General features: G+C 43.4%; 1 protein-coding gene across 3 annotated transcripts in view; it reads left to right on the plus strand.

Annotated features, from left to right (window-relative positions):
• Pcca (propionyl-CoA carboxylase subunit alpha) overlaps nucleotides 1–20,064 on the plus strand; it is a 288,912-nt gene that overhangs the window by 142,959 nt on the left and 125,889 nt on the right. For all 3 annotated transcript variants that reach the window (XM_021644430.2, XM_060391661.1, XM_060391662.1), the window contains 2 exons: nucleotides 6,972–7,082; nucleotides 12,632–12,734. In XM_021644430.2, coding sequence (XP_021500105.1) covers nucleotides 6,972–7,082; nucleotides 12,632–12,734 — 214 coding nt within the window. The remainder of the gene's footprint in view (nucleotides 1–6,971; nucleotides 7,083–12,631; nucleotides 12,735–20,064) is intronic.

Genomic DNA, 20,064 nt, shown 5'->3' on the forward strand with positions numbered 1-20,064 from the left:
GGAAGGGAAAGCTGTGTTGGGGAGACCTCAGGCCAGGCATTCACACCAGTCACCGCTCACCTGCAGTCCACTTACATGGTAGGCTGAAGCAGGAGGATTGCTGTGACAGTTCCAGGCCAGTTTTGGCAACAGTGTGACACTCCATGCAAACCTTAAAACGAACAAAGGAAAACATTAGAATAGAAGTGTTAGGAAGATGCAGGAGCTGCTTGAAGAGGCACCGGCTGGTCAGAGGGGAAGGTGGTCCGTCCTGCCAGCAGCAGCACACTCACGGCTGGGGGACAGGACTCCCTCGGGCACCTGAGGAAGGAGGTGGCATGTGCCCGAGGAATGAAGGAGGTGGCACGGCTCCTCCACACAGATCTTAAGGCAGAGTGTGTGGCAGCAGTGCTGTGCTGAGAATATATCCAAGAAAACCAGCAGATGCTGAAGCTCATGAGGAATATGGAAAACAGCTGTTTTCACCGTTTCTCGATGTCCTTTGTAATGCACGCAGTGAGCACGTGGAAAGTGTGTGACGCTTGCAACCTTACGAAGCAGCCAGGGCTCACTACTGTTGCCGTGTAAGCCGTGTCCTGTGGCTCTTGTGGCCATCTCTGTCTCTCTGTCTCTCTCTGTCTCTCTCTCTCTCTCTGTCTCTCTGTCTCTGTCTCTGTCTCTGTCTCTGTCTCTCTCTCTCTCTCTCTCTCTCTCACACAAAGCTGAAAATAGATAGACTGACCATAATCCTGAGGAAACATCAGACATACCAACCTGAAAGACAATCTGCACAATAAATGGCTTCTGATCTTCAAAGGTGTCAAGGTCAGTAAACACAAGAGAAGTCAACAGCTTATCTAGATCAAAGCAAACCAGAGGCATGAGAATGCCCAGTGCTGCAGGGTTTTCACTGGATTGTGGACCAGGAGAAAAAGGCTTTCCTTTGTATAAAAGTCATAAATGGGACAGCTGGAGGAATCTGAATAAAATCTGTAGATTAGAAAAAGACTTGTGATTGCGGAAGAGACTTACCTTCCTCTTAGCAAATGTCAGGAAGATATTTAGAGGCTATTCTAGTTTCAATTTACCTTCAGGTGTTTACACGAAAAAATGATGTGTGTGGTCTGTGCTCTGTGCATACAGAGGGTCAAGCACAGAGATGTGCTGAGCTACCCCAGATGCAGAGCCTGGGTCACGGGTGAACAGTAATTATCTGTACTAGTTTGGCCAACTTTCTAAGATTCTGAAATTATTACAGAATAGCTTTTCTCTTTTTTTTCTTTTAAATAACGCTCTCCTTTTCTACTCTCCTCCATTATCTCTGATGCTTACTTCTTTACCTGGTGAATGCTAAAGAGCAGATGTTTTAAAACTATGGAGGGCAGGGAAGGAAGAAGAGTTTACTGTGTCCTTAAGTCCTGCTTCACTGGTCAGATGTGGCCCCCCCGCCCCCCCACTCCACCATTACTTGTGAGCTTTTGTGGAAGCAGGGAAACTCTAGAGCACAGTATACCTACCTTAAACTTCATTTCCAAGTCCCCATGAAAGAAGCAGTGGCCTCGGCCTCTGTTTGATCCTGGCCAGTGTCTGGCCTGCTGTTTTGGAAGCAGCAGGCAGTCAGAAGGCTGCTCTGGGGGCCTCCCTCTGTGTCCTGGTCATGATCTCCCACGCAGATGGGATCTGGTGAACTCTGCACAGGCCACCCCAGTTCTCATTCTAAAGCTCACAAGTCATGATTTTTATGAGTATGTGATTAATAATAGTGCTGGGCCTGTAAACTAACTCCTAAAGTCTGCTTACTGCGTATACAGGGACTCCTTCAAATGGCATTGTCTTTCCTGGGACACGGAGAGAAGGCAAACTAAGAGCACAGTGGCACTTTTCACAGGGACCGCTCCTTCCACTGTTGTTTCAAGCTTTCTGTGTGTGGGTCAGTTTCCTGATTAGTCCTGTTTGGGCTTTAGAATTAGTTTCTGAACATTATTTCTTGGAACAGCTAGTTGTGCTGTTAGCCATACATGAAAAAAAGTGGTGTTATTTTACTATGTACCTTAGAGAAGGAAAACACAATGGTTTGATTTCACATGGTAGTATATGGTATGTTATTCAGAGAACTTTGAGGACAAATTATTTGCTATGCAAGTAGAAATAGTTAACAAAAGAATCTTCAATGGAATGGTAGCAGCCGAGATGCCCATCAATAGACGATGTGTATGGAAAGTCTAGTACGCCACTGCAAAGAAAAATGAAATTACGAAAAATTGAGGGAAATGGATGGAATGGGAAAAATCACATTTAGGAGGTTTCCCAGACTCAGAAAGACATCAACCCTACCTTCCAGTTCATATGATCGTTACTACCCTAGTTTGTAGTGAGTCTGTGTACACTTATAGACAAGAGTAAATGTGGGTAAAGCTAGAAAGGAGACCAAGAGAATGTAAAAAGTTCTGTGGTGATGGGGGGAGGAGAGTACAAAGGACACATGTGATATGAAGGCAGAAAGGAGACAGGATGGAGGGGAAGGAAGTGATGAAAGCTGAGTCAACCATGAAGTAGGTGGAAAGGCTGTTAGAGTACCTAAGGCTTTCTGTGCTAACTTTAAAATTTTTAAAAAGAAAATGTCATAACAGAAAGAGATACCCATCTGTGTGTCCGGCTCTGTTGTTTCATATTCTAAATGTAAGTAATGTTTGTTCATAATTCTTTGGGGTTATCTCTTCTAAAGTAAACACCCCCTTTTCAACTTTGAATAAGGAATGCAATGCCATTCATCCTGGTACTTGCACTTTTTCAATATTTTAGATATCAGGATCAGAAAGTAACCTTATCTTGTCCAAATGATCATAAACTGCCTTTTAAATCACACCAGATTTTCTGAAGGCAGGACTCTGCTGTTTGTGTACTGGCAGTATGGAAGGCTGAGAAACCTGTGCCAGGACTAAACTGTAAAGGGAAACTCAGTTAAGGTAAATGTGAAATATTATCTATGTAGGCAAACATTTTATCTTATTAACTGGAACCCTAATCATAGATGTCAGGCTGCCTTACTATCTACTGTTTTGGTGCTGCTAGGGGAGAATGTCTTGTGGATGGACAACTGAGCTGTTGGTTTTTAAGTAAGAACAATTGCTTTTCTCTCTTTGACTTACATCACTGCTGTGCTTCAGTCTTCTGAATTTGTTCTCACCCATAGGTTGTTAGTTCTTGTGTACTTTGGGTATTGTAATTTCTGTGGCAGTGCTGATGTGATCTGCACTGTGATCCCTGTGGCAGTGTGTGCAGTGCTGATCTGCACTGTGATCCCCGTGGCAGTGTGTGCAGTACTCATTGTGATCCCTGTGGCAGTGTGTGCAGTGCTCATTGTGATCCCTGTGGCAGTGTGTGCAGTGCTGATCTGCACTGTGATCCCCGTGGCAGTGTGTGCAGTGCTCATTGTGATCCCTGTGGCAGTGTGTGCAGTGGTGATCTGCACTGTGATCCCTGTGGCAGTGTGTGCAGTGGTGATCTGCACTGTGATCCCTGTGGCAGTGTGTGCAGTGGTGATCTGCACTGTGATCCCTGTGGCAGTGTGTGCAGTGGTGATCTGCACTGTGATCCCTGTGGCAGTGTGTGCAGTGGTGATCTGCACTGTGATCCCTGTGGCAGTGTGTGCAGTGCTCATTGTGATCCCTGTGGCAGTGTGTGCAGTGCTCATTGTGATCCCTGTGGCAGCGTGACAGTTGATTTCATCCTGTGTCTGCTACTCCTGCTAGTCTTTTTTTTTTTTTAATTTACATCCCCATCACAGCCCTCTCCTTCCCCTCCTTCAGGTCTTGCCATCACACCCTTTTCCCCTTTCACCTCCTCTCCTTCTCCTCAGAAAAGGCGAGCTGCACCACCCTGTCTTCTCACAGGCATCTGCCTTGTCAAAGTGCAGCAAGTGCTCTTCCTTCAGGCTTTCCATGTTAGTTGAAGTGCCTCTGCTGCACTGTAGAGCCCAAGATTAGGACGTCCATGACTCAGGTCTTGCCCTTGACATCAGGCAAAGCATGCAGCTGTGGCTAAACCCTGTACTTCTCACCAGCTCCACTCCTTTTCCGTGGACACTCTCAGCCTTTGTTGTGGACCACAGCTGGGGTGATTTACATTGTACAGGTGTGAATGACCCTACCCCTGTGCAGTCTCCTGCCTCAGGATAAATAAACCAACTTCCCTTTGCCTGGCTTCTCACCATCATTCTTATTGTTCTGGGACAGTGAGTGTTTGCTGTGGGTTGTTGTGCCTTGTGTCCGCTCCTCCTCTTTGGCCTGTGTGGCCTCCTGCAGTCCTCCACACAGATGCACACTGGCAACCATTTGCTTTGTACAACAGTGACATTCTCTGATTTTTAAAAGTGTATTTATTTGATTTTATGTGTCCGAGTGTTTTGCTTATATGTCTGTGTGTGCACCATGGGTGTGCTTGGTGCCCATGGAGTTCAGAAGAGGTCCCCTGGAACTGGAGTTTGGGGTGGTTGTCAGCCGCCATGGGTGCTGGGAACTGCACCTGGGTCTTCTGCAAGAGCTACAGGTGCTCGTAACCACAGAATCATCTCTCCAGCCTTGTGAAAATTCTCAGAATGTGTAACATTCCTTGTACTAACAGACTCTTCTTCTGAGCCTTGCTGTGCTCATGTCCCGGGCATAGCTGTCAGATGTCTGTCTGCCAGATGAGATCTGTTCTTCAAAAGAGCTTGGATTTTGTCCACTTGTAATGCACAGTCCAGTTGCTGATCCCCCTTTCAAGAGGGCTTTCAAATTCTCGCCCTTTGGTTTGCCTTTCTAGACATCTTATCAAAGCTGCCTCTTTATAGAGAAATGTCACCCTGTGTCCAGGGCTGCGTCAGGCCCCAGGTCCTCAGAGTGGTGTAGAACTCCTGCTACCCCTGCAGTGAATGTTTTTGTTTTGTTTTAGTTGAAAGTCCTTACATGTGTGTAATATGCCTATGCTTCAGGCATGCAGTTGATTTCAGGTATTCTCTGCCAGTTAAGTCCTTGGAAGCAGTAATTTTTGGCAGTGAGCTCAACTGTTGCCTGCAAAGCCAGGTTGGGATATGGGTGCATTTTTCACAGATGATTTATTATACCACCCTCTAAACAGGATAACTCTATCTACAGAATTTTTGTATAAAGGAATAACAGTCCTACTAGAGTTCTGGAACTTGATGTGAATATTTGAGGGAGGTGGGATAATTGAGAATTGGATTTTATACAGTTTAGATGTACAGTATTTTGTGAGTTGGGAACAGAGATGGCCACATGTTTATATAGGTCCTTAATGTGGTCTAGAATAAAGAGATACATAGAAAAAATGCCTGGAAGGATATGGTAAGTTGTTAATATTGATTAGCCTAGGGATGAATAGTCATTTTGAAAAGATAAACCCATTTCCATATATAAAGCTCAAGTTCATGATATCATGCTGTAACCAAGGTATCTAAATACAGCAGTATGTGGTGGAAATGTACTTTGTTTTTATGTAACTAGTTTGTTGGTCCTTCCAGATAGTGAGGTCATTTAAAGGACTAAACGTGCACACACAGATAGACAGACAGACCAAGGGTTGATCTGTTTTAAGTGCATTGTCAAGGTGAAGTTCCTGCCACAACAGGAAGCGCCAAAGAGGAGGAGATGGAAGAAAGATGCTGAACCCATCACTGAAGCTTGCGTTTCCTTGTTTGGAACTTAGTTGTCTTTCAGTGGCCCTCTGTGGTAGGCTTCTGTCCTGTGACTTGTTTTCTCCTCCTTCTCATGTCCATCCTATTTGTCTTTCTAAGTGAGGATTGATCATCTTACCCCGGGTCCTCTTTCTTTAGGTGTACATATGTTAGAATGTTTATCCTCTTATAGGTCTATATAAGTGAGTATATACAGTGTGTGTCTTTCTACTCCTGTGATACCTCACTCAGGATGATCTTTTCTAGATCCCACCATTTGCCTGAAAATTTCAAAGCAGATGCAGAGACTCATAACCAAACCTTTGGCAGAGTGCAGAGAATCATATGTAAGAAGGGGGAGTTAGTATGACCTAGAGAGGACAGGAGCTCCACAAGGACAAAATATATCAGGGCACAGAGGTCTTCTATGAGACTGTTTCTCCAACCAAGGACCATATAAGGATGTAACCTCGAGCCCCTGCTTGGATGTAGCCCATGATAGCTCAGTAACCAAGTGGGTTACCCTAGTAAGGGGAACAAGGACTATTTCTGACATGAAGTCAATGACTGGCTCCTTAGCCTCTGCCCCCCCCCCCGCCAAGGGAGGAGCAGTCCTGCTAGGCCACAGAGGGGGACATTGCAGCCAGTCCTGAAGATAACTGATAAGCTAGGGTCAGATGGAAGGGGAGGAGGACCTCCCCTAGCAGTGGACTTGGAAAGGGACAGGGAGGAGGTGAGGGAGGGAGGGTGGGATTGGGAGGGAATGAGGGAGGGGGCTATAGCTGGGATACAAAGCTGTATAACTTTGTATATATAACCTGTGATTAATATTTAAAAAATAACCTGTGATTAATATTTTAAAAAATTAAAAAAAAAAAAAAAAGAACTTAGTTGTCCTGCCTAGCTGCAAGTAGGGTGGGAAATAGAGGCTGTCTGAATGTGGTTTTTTGTTTGTTTGTTTTGTTTTGTTTTGTTTTGTTTTTAATGATCTTATTAGCTAAGAAGAGACAAATGATTGAGTTATTTTTGGAGGGGGGAGAGAGACAGAAAGAAAGAGAGAGAGGGAGAGAGAGAGGCCAATGTTGGTACTTTTCTTAGTCGCTGTCCACCTTATTCACTAAGTTGGAGCTCACTGATTTGACTAGACTGCCTGGCCAGCATGCTCCAGGGGACCCTGCGCCCCATCTCTGCACAGCCAACTCTGTCATCATGGGCAGGCGCAGCTGGATTTTTCACATGGGATTGAAACTGAGGTCTTGATGCTCTTGTGGCAAGCACTGTATCAGTTCTCCAGTTCAGTCTGAAATTCTATTTTTAGGTGTCACGCACAACGTCCCGCTGCTCCGGGAGGTGATAATCAACACGCGCTTTGTGCAGGGAGACCTCAGCACTAAGTTTCTCTCCGATGTCTATCCCGATGGCTTCACAGGTACGCGTGCTGAGCTGCTTAGTTCCCAGGAGTCTGTTGAGTTCAGTCAGTTTATCTTTATTCTTAATTGTAACACACAGCTTCAATTTTTTTTTTTGAATGAATGTCCTTTGGCTTCTGTTCTGCTTGGTGTATTAGCTTTTTGGAGTATTTTTGACCATTAACATCATGTTTTTGAGTTTGTGGGGGTGATTCATGAATATGACCACCTTGAGCTTTGCTCATAAAAACAACAAAACAATGTGTGCAGTGCATGCTCACGTGTGCGAGTCTAGGCGCACTCCAGGCATGGCGCATGGGAAGGCCCGAGCACAGTCTCTCCGGTAACTGTTCTAAGTGTAAAAAATATTTTCTTCTTTGTATGAAGAAAATGTACTTGTGTTAAATTTAACCCTGACAAGGTGTCAGTGAGTGTTTCCTACTGGTGACAGAGAGCGCTGCAGACCTGGTTAACAGTAGTAGAAAGTGCTGGATTGACCTGAGACTGTGCCTCATCATAAACCCTCTGTGAACTGGGATTTGAAGGCTGAGTCTTAGATTTCAGGTATCTCGCGGGCTGGTGTGTAGGTTAGCAGCCTTTGCTGAGCAGGTGGGAAGCTCTGGGTTTTGATCACTGGCACAATCAAGTTAATTATAAAGCAAAGCAAAACACATGTTTTAGTATAAAAAGTGACCTGCATGGTCACTTCAGCCTAAAGTAGCTGACTGTTAAGCACATTTGCAAAGTATTTTTTAGTTCAGCCTATACAACAAAACTTTTGTAAATTAAATTGAAAATAGCCAATTTGAATGCTGAGTTTTATCGTTAATATTGAGAAATTAAGAATTTCTTTTATTTTTTTACTCCTAAAAAGTAATCAGATTATTTTTTTAAACTTTTGAATTTTCAAAAGTACAGGATAAACTATATCTTGGCCATGATTACAGTGTAATAACTGACTATTATCTCATTAACATTTGCTATCCTTAGGTCAGAATCACTTAGGTCATTGCTTCTTACTGTCTCCTTAGCAACAGCACACAGGAGACACTATATAAACACATGTTTAGTCAATGAAAAAAAGTCTGATCCATGGTGTGGAGAAAAGGGATGCTTTGGAATTTCAAGTCTTCTATACACATATCTAGATAAACAACTCACCCTATGTGTTCTCAGACTTTGTTCTCTTTACTGAAGTTTAGAAGCTATTGGGTAAGTTGTGCAGAAGGTTCAGAACTTCCACGTTTGCTCAGATAATTCATTTCTGTCAGTAACAGGATAGAAAATAGAGTGCGGAAGGAGAAAGTAGGTAGGAGAAGTGTGAGTCAGTTTTACCTGTGTATGTGAGTGTTGTGTAGTTGTTAGTGAGCATGAGTACATTTGGAAAGTAAGGAACAGGAGGAAAATAGGCGTTTAACATCTTTCACTTGAGTTGATGACTATACTTGGTGTACATTTAATATTATGTGAAATGCTGCAAATTCTTTAGAAGCCACAATCCCCTTCAGCTGAGAAAGGACCTTAGCACAGACACTTCTGCACAGGACACTTGGCTGCATTTCCTTTGTAGTGAGAATTACCAACACGGACTCTCCTGTTTGCAGCAGAAGGCATCCCGTGTTGTTGACTGTCTTCAGCTTTCACTTTCATTAAATTCAAAGAAGCTCCAAATTCACTAAAACAGCCAAGCCAGGAACCGACAGCCTGAACCAACAGCCAGTTACTGACAGCCAGGAACCGACTCTGGGTATTTGTTTTCCTCTTTGTTATAGGGACTTACACTATATCCCAGACTGGCTTTGAATGTGAGGCATCCCTCTTGCCTCAGTCTGTGCTTGGCTGCTTCTATTCTTAAAATTACTTTTAATTATTAGTTTTACATTTTCTTACAGAATATATTTTAATCATATTCATTCTCCTTTCTGAAGTCCTGCCAGAGGCCTTCCTTCTTACCCCCCCAGCTTCCTGGTCTTTATCTTTCTTAGAAAGCAAACCCAAACCAAATGATAAGAAAATTAAAAAGATAAAAGGCAACAAACCACAACGAAAAATGCACACAAACAAGCCCTGGAGTCCATTTTGTACTAGTCAACTACTCCTGAGTTTGAGGCCTGTCCTGGAGTGAGGCTGATATGCACGATGTCACTCCACTGGAGAAAATGGATGTTTTTTTTTTTCCTGTTCCAGCACGTATCAGTTGCAAATAGCATCTTGGAGATGGGTGGGACTCTCCTCCTACTTCACCTTCTCCAAGCTCGAATTTTGTCTGGCTTGAATTTGCAGACCCTGCGCCTGCAGTCAGTCTGTGTGAATTCAATATGCATTAGCTATTTCCTCTTAGTGTTTGGAACGGAGCGCAGGGCCTTGTATGTGGTAGGCCAGAGGGTGAGGGTGCACCTCTCGCCCTGACGGTGGGGTTTGCGGTTACAGCGTGGGTACTCCTTGAGCTGGACTGGGATCCCAGTTCCTAGGCCACAGGCTTTTCAACGTCACCAGCGGGCCTCTGTGGACCTTCTGCAGATGAGCCTTCCCAGCTGTTTTCTTCCCTGAGGTTACTGCCAGGCCAGTTCCTCCTTCCCTGAGTGGCTTCCACCTCAGTTTCGCCTTCCACAGTCCCCCCAGAGCAGATCTCAGCTACGGTAAGCCATCATCTTTGATGGTTTGATGTATGCCCAAGAGACAGCAGGAAGTGGTAAAGAAACTAGTCCAGGGTCTTCTCAATATGTTTGGGGCCAGGTCACTTTGCCCTGTTGGGGTCCCCATCTGTTTCCCATCTGGCCTCATCTCCTCATCACTGTTCATAAGCAAGTGCCAGTTTCTATGGCTGCATTAAAATTTTCTGTTATATATGTTGATTTCCCCAAATCTATTTGTAACTGAGGGTGCTTTTACAGAAGGTTCATAGATTTGAGCTTTGAAATGATTGAATCTAAAATTTTAAAATAGGATACACAAGAGATTTTTTTGTTGATTTTTTTTTTACATTTGAATTTTAAAAAGCAAATTTTCTTTGATTTGAAGCTAAAGGGAAAAAAATGAATAAGCTTTTGTTATAGATGAGACCCTGGTTGGTTTTTTAATACATTGAGTGAATGAATGAATACAAATAAGTCTGTGTCCCCCCCACCCCCCAAAAAAGAACAAAAAGAGCACTATAATTTCAGTTGGCCAGATAGGAGCACTTCGCATCTCTCTCTGGTGCCTGCTGCACTTGAGTGTGAAGCCCCATAAACACAGTGTCAGCGTTTTCTGTTTTCCTTTGAGAAGGTACTGGTTTGTTTGTTTGTTTGTTTTTGTAAGAATTTGATTGAAACAGGAAGCATACGTATGTGTTATCATATTCTCTATTTTGTGTGCTGCTGAGGAGAAACTCAAAGTCTGTGACTGAGCCCCATCCCCCATGAAGTCTGAGGGCCATTAGTCGGTCCTCTGTGGCTCAGAGACCCTAATGTATTTGCTGATCTTTGTATGTTGCTGAGGAATTGGAACTTGCTCACAGGTTCATTTGTAAATATCTATAGTAATCTGCTAGGTGTTGACATGGGAGCAATGGTGTCATCATATATTCTGTGTCCTGGGTTCTGGACCATTTGCGAATGAGGGTCAATGAAAAGCACACAGAATGCTTAGGAAAGATGATATGGGTATTTTCATGCACATTCCCGTGTCAGAAGAAGGTCAGGGACATGCCAGGGCCCACAAGGTTGGGGCTTATGAGGTCACTGAGGGGTACCTCTGAATCCTAGAGTCAGGTGTGAGCTCCCTTGATGCTTTATGGTTTATTCAGTGTCTGGATTTGTCCCAAAGAGGAATGGATGGCTTGGGCTTTCCATACCTTTCTTTTTCATGAATTACCTTCCTGTAAAAGAATGTGCTACAGATCTTAAGAGAAATACTTATATTTAAATTGAGTGTTTTAGTTTATTTTTAAAAACAATGTTCAAATCATTTATGTCTTTCAAAGACGTTTGTATGCCAACTGGGTTCTCTTTGCTCGGAACTCCATTTGTAGCTACTGTACCATGTGATTGTCAGCTGTCACATGACTAGCAGATGGTGTGGTTGCTTTGGAGCTCTCAGGGATTTGCTACAAACACATTCTTCATGTCTGACCCCGCTTAGACACGTTTTTATATGCTTCTGCCAGTGGAGCCAGTCCTCCCCAGCTAAGGCCTGCCAGCGGCTAGATTGCTTGCCCTGGAGACAGCTGATTTTGTGTGGAGAGAAATCGTGGAAGAGAGAAATTTGTTAATTGGATAATTGATTGATGAATTGGTTGATATGCCTCTGGTTCTGCCTGAGGCAGGAAGAGCACACCTTATTTTCTCTGAGTCAGCCCTTCATCCAGACAGACACGGCCTTGCCCTTGACCAGCAGCAGCTGCTTCTGCACAAGTTGAACTTCTGGCCTTTTAGCCTCACGCTCCTTAGACGTAAACTGCGGATGGGGTGTGAGGAGCAGGTGTGCTTCCTGGAGGTTTCCTTGGGTCTGGGTTTTCCTGGTATGTAGATGGCTGTTCTGTTCTGCTCTGCCTTTCCATCTCTTTGCTGGGGCTGGAGAGAAGGCTTGTCAGCAGAGCGCCCTAGCTCAGTTCCTAACACCCATGTCAGCGGCTTCTAACTGCCTCTACCTCTGCTTCAGAGGATCCAGTGCGTCTGGCCTCCGTGGGCGCCTGCATTCATGTGTACATGTCCACATGCACACACACTTCTACATAGAATTTAAGATAAAAACAAGGCGTTGAGCGATTGGACCTGGGTGCTTTGAACCAAACTGTCAAGAGCCATGCATACTGTTAACCCTGAGCTGGCTCAAAACCCTGGTTTTATCATTTTATATGTACTTATAACTCAACAGTTGTTTTCCTTCTCTAAAGGATTCAGTACACATTAACACTTTCTTGTACTTCAGAGGCTGATGGTAAGGTTCGGAAGAGGGGCCGACCACGTATTAGTCAGTCTTCTGCTTGCTGCTACGGAGAGATGTGGCCACCTTCAATCTGTATGCCTTTAACACTTCAGCTGTCCACATCACCTAGTAGCTACACTATTCATTTTGAAATTGGCTTTAAAAACTTTTAGAATAAAAGGCATGGTACCCAATCACAGGTTTAGAAGAGTTGGTAATTTTTTGTTCTTCTATACTGAAGAATCTGAATAAATTTGAAATAAGTTGAAATAGCTTTGAAAAGTTGCTTCTGCTGAAAAGAAGCTTCTGAAGTTTAAGTCATGGTCTTGTGTAAAAATAAGAATTATTAAGTGCTAACTGGCAATTTGTTTCCAAGAATGTCAACATTCTGGTATTCTAGCTGGAAAATGAATAAACTTAGAAAACAAAACAAAATAAACAAACCTCTTTTCCTGTGTAGGCAGTGAGCTTCTGGTGAGCAGGGCTTGGGTGTTTTGTTTGTTTGTTTGTTCTTACTGAGCTTCACCTGCTCCATGTACAATAGCGAGCATTAGAGATACCTGGTAAGGTTCTTAATGGCTGATGAGTGTAAGAGGGAAGTGAGGATGTTAAAATCACAGATGTGGGTTGATCGATTGATTGGTTGGTTGATTTCCCACAGGACACACGTTAACACGGAGTGAGAGAAATCAGTTATTGGCCATAGCATCATCGCTGTTCGTGGCGTCCCAGTTACGAGCTCAGCACTTTCAAGGGCCTTCAAGGTACGGAGTGAAGGGGCTGAAAATATTCATGATTGTCTTGTCTGCACAGAAAAACGCCAGTAAAAGGACTGCTGATCTTGCCTCTTCTCAGGTCTCTGGGAAAGCACAGTAAACTTCCAGTTTAATGTGCTTCTGTGGGTGCAGTAGTATAGCTTGTATTCTTAGCTTGCAAAGATTATCTTAGCTGTCTAGTTTAGAGTAGAGGTAAGAAGCCACTCTGATATTTGCTGGGAATTCAGTTAGCTTGAATTGGTTATTTTTGTTTCATTAATTTGATAGTCTTGAAAAATATACACTAATATTGCTGGGAACCAATCTGGGTGGATAAAACTGGAAGCTACAAGATGGAATTAGCACCAGAGTGAGACAGTGACCCCCAAGGGTAACTTTAAACTTCCTGGTAACCCAGGTAGAAAGGGGACATACCTTCTACTAGGGTAGGCAAACCTTAAGGGCAATGATGCTGCTCAGCAAGCTATGCTTGCTAGAGTAACCTTACAAAGGAAGCCACGGTCTTGCTAAAGCTGGATGACTTTAATTTCTTTTCCTTTCCTTTTGCCTTCCCACAAGAGGAACAGTGACAGGGTGAGGTGGTGGTGGAAGGTGACCAAAGAGCTCTGAGCAGAGCAGATGAGAGCCAGGCTGCCTCCGAGGAGAGGGACAAGTAGCAGGTTGTGTGGAGTTGCGTCTTGTACGTAATGGGCTGCACGTGCGCGGCTTCTTCAGAGGAAGTACGAGACGCTCGGTGCACCGTCTTTTTAGGAATAATGGTTCAGTGGCTGAGATCTGGAGAGAGGGGGGAGGTAATGGTTCTGTAAACTACAGATGATTGGCAAGAGTGGCAAGTGGTCAGCAGAGCCCTGAGTCTGATGACTTCTCTCCTTGATTGCCCTGCAGTTCAGAGTGGAAGCCGGGAGCCACATGTGCTCTTAAGATTCTACTTAAAACCCAGGCTCTTCATCCCTGACCATATTTCAAGTGCTCAGTAGCCACATGTGGTCCCAGGCTATGTGCTTTGTGAACACAATGACCCTTTTCATCATGGCTGCCCTGCTCCACTGGGGTCTGTGGACGGGGCTGCTTAGCAGGAGGTGAATCTCAACCTCATGTGGCCTGTGGTTACTTTTTGGAGGACTGTGACATTTCTGCCCTCAATCTTTTACTCTTTGGATTGTTACTACTTCAGAAGCCCTAGGTGTAGTTAAAAGGGAAATTATGTGACTTTTAGGAGCTGTGTTTGCTTTTACTTAAAAGAAATAAATCCACTCATTTATTCTAGGTGAGACTCTGGAGAGGACTTACAGTATGAAAAGTGAGAGCGGGTGTAACCCTGCACCTCATCAACAGTTGCTGTAAACAGTGCAATGCTGTACCTTGCTACTTTGCACATTAGATTCACCCTGTGACGCAGGTGGCACGCGGCTTCTTGAGCTGTTTGCTTTCAGTACGAACTTTAAACCCAGAACCACAGCTGCATCTCCATCTTTTAATATAGTGTGACTTAAAAAATCCAGTGTTTTACTATGACTATTTACTCTCCATTCTTTGGGAAAACCATTAATTTTATTATGTCTTTAAACATCTGCAATCTATACAGGGCCCCATCTAATCATTACTCAGCTTCCACAGCCATAAGAAATGTTCTCTCTTTGTTTTCTTCCTATCTTGCACACTTGCCAACATTTTAAGGGAAATTTTGACATAAAATAAACAAAGGTTTAGTTGTGTACTTTGATGACATGCTGCTCCCGTGTAACTTACACCCCTGGAAGGGTATAAGGAGGACCAGTTGTCTGTGTCAGAAAGCTCAGGTACCCTGTCTCGCTTTTGGTCCTGCCTTCCGTGACTCTCTTCCCTTGTGTTTGACTCCTGCAGAATTTCTACCCCAAATTGTAAGTCTGTTCATTGCTGCTTTTGTTTCTTTATGTGTCTTATCTTTCTTATAAATGGGAAGAATTGTACTAGTGAAAGACATAGGTCAGAGTTCAGTTATGCAGATACCTGTGGATTTGTGTATTTCCCAAGCAACAAGTAATTGTTCCTTTCTGGTGAGTTGACTTTCTGTGGAACTTGCACTTGTGTAGTAGTGGGAAGTTCTAAAGCTGACACCACTGTTAACAACAAAGACTGTGACATTCGCATGTTTGTGGAGAAGAGTGCTGATGCCTCCTCCAGTTGAGGTCTGCTGTGTGAACCCTTGCGGCCTGGCTTCTGGGGCTGTTTTTATGATTGGACTGGGAGTGGAGTGGCATGCCACCCTTTAGGTGTGGTTCCACAGTGCTGTCATGGGTGAATTCATGTCATGTTTTTGCTTCCAAACCAGTAGCTCACAGCCTTTCCTCTGGCTTGCTTGTTTTGGCTGCAGATCTTATTTTCCCAATTTCTCTGTGGTTTTTACTCTTTCATCATTTATGACTTGGAAAAAAGACATTGACATGTCTTTTTTTTTTTTTTTACTATCTAAATACTATTTAGATAGATCTAAATCTATAGAATTTAGATAGTAAATTAATAGGGGGCATTTCTGGAAAAAAAAAGTTAATGTCAGAAACAATAGCATGCTTCCTGGGATGCCTATAAGTATGCAGAACATAACTTCTTACACGCATGCATGCCATATAGTCATGTTCCTTCATAATTATTAACACTGTGGGACTTAGGTATGTTACTCAAAGTTGAGGCCTTGGGCTCTATCCCTAGAAAACAAAGTTAAAAATAAAAGCACTTTAAGTAGCAAAGGTGTGAATTAAAAGGTGTATTAAAAGCTCTGTTATGTGAATCTGAAATGATTTTACTAGTGTTGTAGTTTCCTTCACTAACTGATAATTGCTAAACAGAAAAGTCATACTGATAGTCCTTTGGTCTTGTTGGTAGTGTTTACATTTGCTCAAGATGCCTGCTCTCCTCAGCGTGCAGCAGAGCTTGTGGACCAGCCAAGAGAACTTACCTTACCCTGGCAGGCCCAGCTCTGCCTCTCAGGCTTCTCAGACGCTGGTGAGAAGGCCCATCTGCCTTTGTGGAATGTTGTACTTCCCTCTGTCTGCAGTGCATCTGTGTAACTCATCTTTCGTAAGGTTCTGTGGCTTCTAGGCTGTCATCTGTGCTTTCTGCTGAGCCGTGTAACTTATCATAGAGAGATGGTGGCTCAGTGGCCCACTTTCCCTGAACAGACGGCATGCTTGGTGTCCCTTCCTTCCTTCCTTCCTTCCTTCCTTCCTTCCCTCCCTCCCTCCCTCCCTCCTTCCTTCCCTCCCTCCCTCCCTCCCTCCTTCCTTCCTTCTTTTCATGTTTTGCTGGCTGGTTTTATGCCAACTTGATACAAGCTAGAGTTATCTGAAAGGAGGGAACCGTAATTGAGAAAATACCTCATAATTTCCTGCTGTAGGGCATTTTCTTAATTAGTGACTACTGGGAGAGGGCCCAGCTTATTATGGTTGGTGCCATCCCTGGGCTGATGGTCCTGGGTTCTAAGGAAAGCAGGCTGAGTAAGCCATGGGGAGCAAGCCAGTAAGGAATACTCCTTCATGGCCTCTGCATCAGCTCCTGCCTCTAGGATCCTGCCCTGTTTGAGTTCCTGTCCCAACTTTCTTCAACAATTAATTGTGATATGGAACTATAAGCCAAATAAACTCTTTTCTGCCCAGCTTGGTCTTTGGTCATGGTATTTCATTGCAGCAAGAGAAACTCTAAGACACATGTTTTATTCTTCTCCCCATCACTTCCTCTCTCCCTTCCTCCCTCTGAGTGGGACAGGAAAGGGCAGTGGTTCTTGAAGTAGGACTGAGGACGTGTTGGTGGGGAATGGAGAGCCACAGCAGAGAGCTTGCTGCAGTGTCAGTACTTTTGGCCCTAGAGTTAGAAACAATTTGTAAGTAGGTAGAAAAAAATGGAAGCTAGGAGACCAGCAGGAGATGACAGTAGCTAAGGTGTAAGCCTTGGTACTCTCCAGCACCAGTAACTCTTTTAGATGGGGAGGGTACAACAAAGGAGTTTGAGAAGGAGCAGGAGAAGAGGCTAGAGAGCAAGGCATGGATGAGCCTGTAGGCAGGTACAGGCTATAATTCCAGCAGTCAGGAGGTGGAGGCAGAAGAATCAGACTGGCCCTCTGTGTAGACACATGGAGTCTTTTGCTTTACTTTGATTTTATAGAAAGGGAGCTTTCCACTTCCAAGGACACTTTAAAAGAACATACCATTATATTGTCAACATTTTGCAATATTAACACTCTTCAACATAGTAGTTTTCCAAAACTGTGCATTAGCACTTTAAAAATTAGCATATTGTTGAAAATTATGTTCCAATAGAAATAATAAATCAGAGAGGTAAGTTGCATGAGGACGCCTTACAGAATGTGTGGGGCACCCAAGCCTCTATACACTGAGAATGTGCTCACTTAAGGGCCTTGATTATGGCATGTTGTTTAGTTAGATCTTTCTGGGTGGGAATTCTGAGTGGTTTTGGTGGTTTTGGCTCCTTCACCCAGCACTGAACTCTGAACACTTGGGGTGGTGCAGCAGGTAGGACCCAGCCTAGCAAGGTGCCGGGAGTTTGGTCTCCGCTCCGTGGTAAGATGGTACAAACCTGCTTTGCCAAATTGCTTCAACCTTTGCCCTCATTTTCTTGTCTGAATAATGACAGTCTTGGCTTCTTCAGCTCTGAGCCTGTCTGAATTGAACAAGGTCACAGACTTTAATTTATCCCCATAACTTCTCGCCCGACATTAGTTCAGATAGTGTTAAAGACAGCGTTGACCTGAAGCGTTCGCTGATGTCAGAGTTGGCCTAGGCTGTGTGCGTCAGTGTGTAACTTACCCTGTGCGCTGGCTTGCTAGGACATCTCAGCACACAGCCTGCCGCCAGTTTACCCTTACCATGGCCCTGTAAGGAGAGATTGTACTGTCTTACTTTCCCTCTCTGCGTCGTCGTTGTGTTGACAGCTGTGCTGTACATTCTCTTCTCGTCTGGCTTCTGGGTAAAGTGGAGAATCACTGTCCTAATGATTTCTACCCGACAGATGCAATTATCTGAGGTTTTTCTTGCTATTGAAAACCAGTGGCTTTTCCTGCTCTCAGATGTAATTTGTTCACTTGTTCTTAAGTTTCCATCTGGAGGGTGAGTTTCAGGTTTCCAATAGGATTTTAACCATTGAATGATAATTGGGGAAAGGATCACAGAAAAAATAGCCTTGTGAAAGTCATTTCTAAGAAAGCCAATATTGTTGTGCAGTTTGCAATATAGGAGGTTTAATTTAGCTTCTGACTTTAAAAGGATATGTCACATTGTATCACACTTATACCAGCGATGAAATAAAACAGCTTTTATTTACACCTGATCCATGTGTATTCTCACGTAGGTCAAGTTTTTACAACAATGAAGTTGATGTGCTGATGGCTGACTATATACTTTGCATATTTCCAAACACATGTGGCCATACAACATCTCATGAAATATACACTTGTATTTGGGCAAGCGATCCCCTGTCCTGGAGGCAGCAAGAGGAAAGGAAAACACTAATGCAGTAATTTTCGTATTGGCTTTTTACTGCCTCTGTTATTACATTTTCAGCTATTTGCTGTGATTGTGTCATGGCCAAGTTAGAAATCACACTAATCCCAAGCACAAACTCCTAAGAGTGTAAGATGGGACATCTGTAGCACATCTGTAGTCTTCTGTTGAATACAGCATCTTAAAATAGTTTTCTTCCATTTGGTTGTTCTGCAAGGGCTGGATGTGAGAAGAGCCTCTATGCCAGAGTCCTGTGTTCCCGCCCTGACTGCAGAAGCCCTTGCACACTCCATCAGTGTTATTGTGATTCTGTGGCTGCAGGAGGCTTGGCAGCTCTGCTCCCCACTGGCAAATCCTATTCATCCTTCGTCCCCATTCACCACTGCCATCGGAGAATTGATTCCCCTCTTCTCTACTCTAACCTTTCCCAATTCATTTTGGATTGTTCAGTGTGAAACATTTTAATTTCATATCATACAGCTATTCATCTCACAATCCCTTTTCTAACCTGTCACCAGGGTAACAGCATAGCATGCTTTCTTTAGGCAATCAAGTTTTTATTTCACATGCTTAATGTTGCATTAAATGTTTGCATTTTGTTTAACCTCCATTAAATACTTTGAACTCTGGATATGTTTTATGGGGTAATGAAATCCCTGATTTTTGAATTGAAACTAAATCAACACCATCAGTGCATTCATAAGAAAATGTCAAAAGATTAATTTGCATAATACAAAGATGATTGTTAAAAATCCAAGTTAGCCGATCTGTGCAAAGTAATTTTCAGTAGGGATGGAGCAGTATTTGTATATTTATGTTTGGCCTGGTTCCAAAAAAAAAGAAAGAAAGAAAGAAAAAAGAAAAAGAATTTAAAATTGGTTTAGAGAGATTTGCCAGGGAGAGAAATGCAGTGTTGAAAGGAGAATGGAACTGATGCAAATGGGAAATAGATTTTTGAAGATATTGCTTAATTTTTTGTCTTGCTTCTTTCTGTATTTATGCATAAAAGAACATCATGATGTGGAGTTTAATGAAGAGGAGTTGTTTTAGGAGCTCGACTTGGTGCTGTGCTTATTTCTGTCTGCCATGTGCTCCCCTTCCCTCGACCACAGGTTGCTGCAGGTGGACATGCATTAAGTCTGAGTTCAAAACAACCTGACGAGGTCTGTGTTTCTCTTACCTGTGCATCTTCACCCCAAGTAGAGGTTTCAGTAAGATCGGCTCTAGAGATAAATTCCAGGAAATTTGGAAAATACTAAAAAGTATAAAGACAACTAGAGGGACAATAATGAGAGACTACTGAATCACAGCGTTTGAAAGTGTGGTTGTTTAAAAAGATTCTCACATAGTGCTTCCTGTTTATCTTTAGATTCTACCTTAGAGTTACCAATGCTTTCCTGGTAATAGATAGGACACACTGAACTAAGATTCCTGTGCTATTGCTTAAAAAAAAAGAACTTTGAAGTGTGTGCATATTTTAGAGATATATTTTAGTGTTTTCTTGCCTTCAGTTTGGCTCTCTGTGGAAATTCTGATTTGCTCTCTTGGGGTTCTGTGGATACAGATAGCACTGGCTTAGCTGATGATCTTCACAAAGGTCTCCTCCTTTAAGTAAGTTCTTTTCATGGTGACAGCCTTTTGTCTTCAGAATTGGTTACTAGGTCATTGCAGACATGCAGATAGTGTGCATGTCCTAAGACACATGAGTTTCGGACTGGAGGAGAGTTGTCTTTTCCTTTAGACACAGTAAAGTCAAGAAAGACAGCTGTACCCACCCTGTACAGCTCAGAGCAGAGGCGAGGGGTCTAGGTTGTTTTCTAGAGAGG

The sequence above is a fragment of the Meriones unguiculatus genome, chromosome 9, assembly GCF_030254825.1.
Source record: "Meriones unguiculatus strain TT.TT164.6M chromosome 9, Bangor_MerUng_6.1, whole genome shotgun sequence".
In the NCBI taxonomy this organism is placed as follows: Eukaryota; Metazoa; Chordata; class Mammalia; order Rodentia; family Muridae; genus Meriones; species Meriones unguiculatus.